Raw genomic sequence first — 8,612 nt, forward strand, 5'->3', positions numbered from 1 at the left:
GCTATCACCAGATAAACATCATCAAAAAGTTTTTTTTTAATAGTGTCTTTCTGTTGTGATATTTTTAGTACCTTTCTTCCTTTCCTACCCCCTCCTCCTCTTCCACAAATATATGTTGAGTATCAATTCTGTGATGCTTGAGGCATTAGGCACTCCAATAAGTAATCCTTTAAGTCTCACCAGAATTTGAGTTTGATGATATGGTGTCCATTGTGTAGATGAGGATACATCCTCCGTGAAGTGCGAGATCACATAACCAAATGTAGAAAAGTAGGTCTGTCTCTCGCTGAAAGGAACTGAACATTGGATGCTCCTGCATGAAGCCCAAGGCTTCGTGGACAACCTCAGAAACCAGATAACTCTGAGCCATAAGGCATGATACTTCTCAGTTGAAGCTGCCTCCTATTCTGCACCTGTTTATAGCATTTGGTAATAGTCTTTTGTAGTGAATATTTATGAACCTGGTGAATAGTTACATACATTCAGTTGAGAGAGATGATAAAATGGCATAGCTCAAGTTTCACCTATGATTTTGATACATAGTTTTCAAACTTGTTTTGAGGGTTTGATGGAATCCTAAAGGGGAGGATAATAATTTTACTGTTAAAAAGTGTTAACGTTATTTTGGCTATAGACTCCAATTTTTATAACAAAATAATCGTCATAATTATTTCATTAGAATTTTCATATAAGAAGAGTTATATAATTATTATTTTACTCAGCACATTTTTTTTTTTTTTGAGACAGGGTCTTGCTCTGTCTCCCAGACTGCAGTGTGGTGGCATGAAGCAATCCTCCCACTCAGCCCCCCAGGTAGCTGGAACTACACGTGCACGCCACCATGCCTGGCTAATTTTTGCACTTTGTAGAGACCTTCACCATGTTGCCCAGGCTGCTCTTGAACTCCTGGGCTCAAGTGATCCACCCACCTGGGCCTCCCAAAGTGGGGACGGATTACAAGTGTGAGTCAATGCACCCGACCCCATTTCTCTTTCTAATATTAATTCTGCTTTTGTTTCTGGTTGTATGTATTTTTACAAATAATTGAAATGATGATGTAATATTCACAGTGCTTTAACAATGTGAAAAAAGTATATGTGAATATTAATCACATAATTGATAAAATATATGAAATAATGAAGCCAAAGCAGGTCATCAAGTAATATTTATAAACATTAGGTATTGAATTTACAGATGTTGCCAAAGTTGTACATTCACGGGGCCAGTCATCATAAATTCTGACTGATGTTTAAAATGAGAGCAAGAAATACCCAATTAAGTAGTAAATTGCAAACCATCTAATCTTCTTTCGATGCATCTGTGACGTCTTCTTTGTACTTGTAAACTTGCATTGCACGTTGCATAGGAGTCTTAACAGAGTCATAAGTCCATCCCTTCTTGGCAAACAGTCTTTCAAGGATGCCAGGCATTCTGTAGCCCTTGCTTAGAATGAAATCCTTAAAGGCAATTGGTCCATAAAGACCGTCAAGAATGTCGGGTTCATCAGGCTTTTTAAGTACGAGTTTGGGGTCAATCAAAGGTTCATCACTTTTTAGCTTTTTCCCCAACTTAGGCTTGAAGTACCATGGCCCATACCTCATCTTCACACCTTGTGCACTGTAAGAATTTGGTGCCGCCTGGAGTTTCCTGTCCCATTCTTTTATCTGCGAGAAGTCGATCTCATCCATGTCATCTAGCTCCATGCTGTACTTCAGCTCTGAGGAACACTCGTTTGCCTTCTCAATGTTTTCATCTTGAGAGGTTGCTCGGCACTCAGGGGTAAAGTCAAACAGACTGCTGATGGATTCTGCATCAACACCCAGGTCTCCTGCCCACTTGAAGTCACGGAGTTTTCTCGATGTGAATCTACGTTCGAGAGAGTCAGAAATGCACTCCATTGTGCTTGGTGTATCTTCCTGAAACAGTTCTTTTAGATGGGACACTCCGGTCTTGGTAGGCTCCGGGCAGAGACTGGACGCTCGACGAGTCTTGGGAGGCTCTAGGCAGAGCCTGGACATTCGACGAGTCTTGGGAAGCACCAGGCGGAGATGGGGCATACGACTCTCGAAAGGCCGCGGGCAGGATTCCCAAAAAAAGTATTTACTAGGCTTGATGAATTCCTCGGTTGTCGTCTCTCGGCCCTCACAACGAGCCTGTGCATCTTCCAACTTCCTGTCAGAGTCCAGTTTCAGCAACTGTAGTAGGAGACTGGACACCGGGCGAGTGTTGGGAGGTTCCGGGCAGAGATTAGACGCTCCAGTCTCGGGAGGCTCTGGGCGGAGACTAGACACCTGACTCTTGGGAGGCTCTGGGCGGAGATGGGACCCTCCAGTCTCAGGAGGCTCCGGGCGGAGACTGGACACCGGAGTCTCGGGAGGCAGCGGGCAGAGATGAGACACTGCAGTCTCGGGAGGCTCCGGGCAGAGATGGGACACTCCAGTCTTGGGAGGCTCCGGGCAGAGACCTGACACCGGAGTCTTGGGAGGCTCTGGGCGGAGATGAGACGCTCCATTCTCGGGAGGCTCCGGGCGGAGAGGAGGTATGCGAGTCTTGGGAGGATGGGACGCTCCAGTCTTGGGAGGCTCCGGGCGGAGACTGGACACCCGAGTCTTGGGAGGTTCTGGGCGGAGATGGGACGCTCCAGTCTTGGGAGGCTCTGGGCGGAGACTGGACACCCGAGTCTTGGGAGGCTCTGGGCGGAGACTGGACACCGGGGTCTTGGGAAGCTCCAGGCGGAGATGGGACACCGGAGTCTCGGGAGGCCGCGGGCAGAATTCCCCACAGGGGTATTTACCAGGCTCGGTGGGTACCTCGGTTGTCTTCTCCCGGCCCTTACAAGCGCATGTGTCCTCCAGCTTCCTCTCAGGATCCAGCGGTTTCAGCACCCGTAGTAGGAGATCTGGAGGCATATCTTCTCCCAGATTGGAGTTCATGGCCAAGGGAGGCTTGGCCGTCAGCTGGGCTTCCACTCCCTCTACGAACGCCTTCGTTGTTGGCTGGGCTGGTGAGAGCTCGGAAAATAGGGCCGCTTTCTTGCGCAGCTTTTTTTTCTTGCCCTTGGGGTCAGCTTGGGGACTTCTGAGAGATATTTTGGGGAGTAAAAACTCGTCACGGCGACAAACGAGCGTACCTTCGGGAGACCGACAGCCATAGCGGAAGTCGTCCACGCCCTCCGTCACAAATACCCGGTTCCGAGGGTCCATGGGCGGGAACCTCAGGCGTCTGTGCTTGCGCTTCGCGAAGCACTTGGAAGGCTGTTTGTCACAGGACGAGGACTTGGAGTCCGTGCCCGGGGGCCTCGGCCGGTCCAGCCGCCTCTGGTCCCCCATGGTGGCCCTCGCTGGGGTGCCACCTCTCCAGTTTCTGCGGCTTCTGATCCCTGCCGCTCTAGTCTCTAGGAGACCGCCAGCCACTCGCAGCCCAGGTTCCTTCCTGGAGGCGGGGCAGTGCTGACGCCACCTGCGCAGCCCGGATTCTAACAGGTGTGTAGTGCAATCTCATTCTGAGTTTCATTTGCGTTTCCTAATGACTACTGGTATTGAACATCTCTATATATGCTTATTTGCCATCCTTATCTCTCCTTGGTTGAAGTTTCTGTGGATTTTTTCCCCATTTTTAAATTGTGTTGCTGGATATCATATTTAGTTTTGAGAATACTTGCTGTGTTCTAGATGTAAATAGGTTATCAGATATATGATTTGCAATTTTTTTCACTTCACCCTTGGTTTTGCTCTTTCATTGTCTGTGTCAAAGAGAAGTTTTTTAATTTGATGAAGTCCAATGTATCAATTTGTTCTTTTAGGGATTGTGCTTCTTTTGGTGTATCTATGCAAAACTTGGTCTATCCAAAGGTCACAAAGATTTTTTTGTCATTTAAGTGTTATAATTTTTGTAAACAGCACAAGATATAGATCCAAGTTTTTATTTTAAAAACGTACCTATTGCTTACCTATATCTAATAATTTCAGAACTATTTTTGTAAAGACAATCTTTTCTCCACTGAATTACATTTGGAAAAGGGTTAGAATATCAGTTGTCTATATTTTTTGAAGGTCAATATCTGGGCACTCTTTTCTCTTCCATTGATTTTTCTCTCACACAAATTTCACACTCTGTTGGTTACTTTAGCTTTATAATAAATCTAGAAATTAGGCTGTACTAATTATTTAACACTGTTCTTTTACAAAGTTGGTTCTTCTAGGTCCGTTGAGTTTCTATAGAAATTTTAAAATCGGTTTGTCTATGTCTTCAAAAAAAGTCCTGTTTGGATTTTGATTAGGATTCTGTTGAATCTATAGATCAAATTGAGGATACTTGGCATATTACCAATAGGAAATGTTCTGACCACTGAGGAAGGTACATCTTTCCATTTCTTTATGTGATTTTTCATTTTTAGTGTATGTGTCTTTCGAATCTTTTTCTCTACAGATTTTTCCTATTGTTTTTCATACAAATATATGTAGTATTGTTTTTTAATTGCAATTTCCAATTTTTTGTTGTCAGCATATATAAATATTGAGTTTTGTATATCCATCTTGTATCATACAACCTTGGTAAACTCACTTATTATGTTCAGTAGCATTTTGTAGATTTCACTGAATTTTCTATATATATATGATGATGTCATCTGTGAATAAAGATAGTTTCAGGCCAGGCGTGGTGGCTCATGCCTGTCATTCCAGCACTTTGGGAGGCCAAGGCAGGCGGATCTCAAGGTGAGGAACTCCAGACCAGCCTGACCAACATGGTGAAACCCGGTTTCTACTAAAAATACAAAAATTAGCTGGGCCTGGTGGCACGTGTCTGTAGTCCCAGCTGCTAGGGAGGCTGAGGCAGTAGAATCGCTTGAACCCAGCAAGCGAAGGTTGCAGTGAGCTGAGATGGCGCCACCGCGCTCCAGCCTGGCGATAGAGCAAGACTCCATCAAACACACATACACACACGCGACAGTTTCCTGTCTTCCTTTCCAATCTGAGTATCTTTATACCCTCAAGTCCAGTCGTAATTTTTTATTTTCCTTTGAATAATATCAGTTAAATTTTTCTCTCTCTTATAGTGCTTAAAACAATACCTATGAAAAAGCACTTTTATAAAAAATTTTAATTATAGACAAATTCAGCCTGCATTATTCCTTATGCATATCATTTTCTCATCACATAATAATTTTTTCTGTACATTCTTACTCATTTTTGAAAAGAAGGTTTCTTACTTCCCTCATCAGGTGCAGCTGAACAATGTTTTCTACCATTACTAGCAGGTATACCCTAGTTCCTCCTTGTAAATGAGGCATGATTAATGCCTCTCTTGCCTGTGACTCCTCCTCTGCAAAATAGACACAATAGATATTTCTCTTAGGTTTCCCATTAAAGCAAATAAATGGCTTATGTGTAAATCAAGATAATCTATATAACATGATTTTGTATAGTGTCTGGAACAGAAAAAGCATCCAGTAAAATATTGTTATTTTATATAGTATTACTACAATTTGAATAAAAATATGCTACATTCAGTGTCTAAATAAAGGAGAAACAAACATCATACATGTATATATCACAAATATTTTCATTTATCGATTATAAGAATCTATGTTAAAGTCTCAAGATATTTAGTAGATTTCATAATGTGAAGTTGGTAAGACCAAATTTGATATGGATTTATTTTTAACTTTCTTACTTAGAAAAATTCCATGGACTGTATGTTAAATTCAAGAGCCAATGCTTCAATTCTCTGTAACAATACTCTAACTAGCAAGCTCATATGAGTACTCACTTATCTAAAACGGGTGAAGGTTTGAATAAAACTTCTATTTTCTAAATAATCCCACAGAAAAACACACATTGAAGCTCCTAAAGATCAACTGGACATCTTCAAAAATTTTCATGTGACTGTTCGTTAAAACAGTTTTTGTACCTTACAGCCACTTTATTTTTTTCACTTTTCAAAGTAGAATATTATACAAAAGACACATATCCAGAATACATAACTAAATTTTAAAACTTAACAATAAGAAAACAAAGAACACAAAAAAGTTTATAATATAGAGTGGTTTAACATGTACAGAGATTAATAGCTAAAGAAATAATTATAGACTTGTGTACATATTGGTTAGTATACATGCATATATTTTATAGCTCTGTCTGCTGAGAAACTAGAAAAAAATGACACCCAAGTAGCAACAAGTACCTCCAGTGTCCAGATCTTGGTTTCTAAATACCATTCTCCAAAATAACAAAAGCAAAACAAAACAAAACAAAACAAAAAACAGAGATATCCTTGGAGAAATGAGTAATTCTAGGCCTGGGGCAGTGAAAACACAAGATGAGTCTGGAGTATTATGTAATGACAGAAAATACAGAAGCGCTAAGAAAACAAAAGAATGAAAGCAGATCAGGAGCCAAACGGAAAGAGCACACAATGGCCAAAGTTAAAACAATTTAAGCAACAAAATGAATTAAAATTTAAAAATTGTAACACAGTATAAAATAAAATATCCATGAGTCCATACTGATATAGTTGTACATATAAATAAATGAGAAGAAAGGTAAAAATCTTTCTTACAAAGAATTTCAAAAAATGTACATAGATACTCCTCCCTCTAGGAGGTGAAATTTAAATGCCCTCCCCAGAGTGTATTCTAAAAAACAGAATATGGAAAGGGATTGGATTCTAAAAAATAGAACATGGAAAGGGAAAAATAGTGACCTTTTAGTGGAGAAGCCTGGCCGTCTTCTCCTTAACCAAGTGATCAATGCTAATATCAGCAGTGAGAAGTCACATTGGTATCATGTACTCCTCTGATAGGATGTGATGAGAAAGACACTTCACCTGTGTAATATTCTTCCCTAAATTCCAGAATCCTAGTCTAATGAGGAGAAAACATCTAACAAACCCAAGTCCAGGGACATTTTACAAAATTCTCAAGTACTCCTCAAAACCATAAAGGTCATGGGAAACAAGTAAAGGCTGAGAACCAGTCATAGACTTTAGATTAAAGAGACATGACAACTAAATTCAATGTGGTAGGCTGGGTTGGATCCTGGTACTGAAAAATGACATGGCTATAAAAATCTATAAATCTGAATATAGTCTGAAGTTTAGTTCATAGTAATATGTCAATGTTAATTTTTTAGTTTAAATGCATGTAAAATGTCAGATATTAATTTTAGGGGAAGCTGAGTGAAATGTGCATGAAAATGCTCTGTACAATGTTTGCAACTGTTGCATAAATCTAAAATTATTATGAAATAGAAGGCTTCCATTTTAAACTATGTATTGCATCCTGAGGAATTACCAACAAATCACTATTAATCATACAAGAGAGAAAGCTGTAGCTTCTTTAAAATGCATACTGTGACCCCTCTCACCCCGTATATAGTAAATCATAATTTTTTTCAAAGTGGAGCCAGTAATCTACATTTCACATGGTCTTTAAATTATACACACCAATATGTGAGAAATACTTTTCTAAAGCCCTGTGCCTTTTATAGGCCCCAAAGACTTTCAAAGAGTTCAAAAACCACAGTAGTAATGGTATTATCCAAAGTTACCAAATTTGAAGAAAATTAAATTTCAGCAAGTACTACATCAGAATGTAAAACTCAGATAGTAGAGCCTGTGGACAAAATAATTCACCTAGATAATATGTGCATAACTGGTGGGCCCACAGGATAATGATGTCATGATAGAAGAGTAAAGAAGATACAAAGTTTGGTGAGTACCTGACTGGCAGTAAAAAAACAACTAGGAGTGAAAACAACTTACTTGTGCAAATAGTCCTTCTTAGGTTGAAGAAAACTGACATCACTATAGAGTGCAGAGAAATTACAACTGGCCTGTTCAGTCAACAAGCACCAACTGCCTTAGTATGAAGTGTTACTCCAGAAATGAATAGTGTAGCTGACAAGCAAAACCAACACCAACAAGCTAATAAAGAAATGCTCAAGCAAGTCAAAATGCTCTGAGTAGAGCAGCATGTAATGAATACGTAAACAAGGGAATGAGAAGAAACAATGAAAATCAATGTGATGAAGTGCATTGGTTTAATGGAGCCTAAGTAGTCCCGGTTTTGACATTTTTGTGTGTCTGACTGTTCTACAAACTTTACTTCACTTTAACTCAGGACACCATTTTTGTGCTCCAGCAGACTCACATTACCTGATACTTTGCTGCCTCTCCTATTCACACGCAGCACCTGCCAGCCTTTTACAGAAACCAATCACGTTCACTTTGATCCAATCAACTTTGTAATTGTTTTGCTTTTATTAGCTCTCGCTAAGTTTACCTTCTGTGTGGAGAACCTGAGAAACCAGATAACTCTGAGCCGAGCCAGAAGGCATGATATTGTCTTCTCAGAAGTATGAATAAATAAGTATGGAGATTTCCCGCATTTTGATTGGATTAATGATTCATTTCTCTAGGATATCGAAGTAAGTACTTGAGTCTTAATGCTCTGGCCAGAATTTCCAATATTATGTTGAATTGGAGTGGTGAGAGAGGGGATCCTTGCCTTGTGTCAATTTTCAAGGAAAATGCATCCAGCTTTTGACTATTCAGCATGATGTTGGCTGTGGTTTTGTTATAGATTGCTCTTATTATTTTGAGGTATGTTGCTT

General features: G+C 40.2%; 1 protein-coding gene across 1 annotated transcript; it reads right to left on the reverse strand.

The window, feature by feature from the left end:
* Positions 1–1,153: 1,153 nt before the first annotated feature.
* On the reverse strand, positions 1,154–3,393 carry LOC105490340 (protein FAM47B-like). The gene has a single exon (XM_011755836.2). The coding sequence runs from the start codon at positions 3,327–3,329 to the stop codon at positions 1,299–1,301; it is 2,031 nt and encodes a 676-aa protein (XP_011754138.2). The 5' UTR covers positions 3,330–3,393; the 3' UTR covers positions 1,154–1,298.
* Positions 3,394–8,612: the final 5,219 nt, after the last annotated feature.

Source organism: Macaca nemestrina, chromosome X, assembly GCF_043159975.1.
Source record: "Macaca nemestrina isolate mMacNem1 chromosome X, mMacNem.hap1, whole genome shotgun sequence".
Classification (NCBI taxonomy): domain Eukaryota; kingdom Metazoa; phylum Chordata; class Mammalia; order Primates; family Cercopithecidae; genus Macaca; species Macaca nemestrina.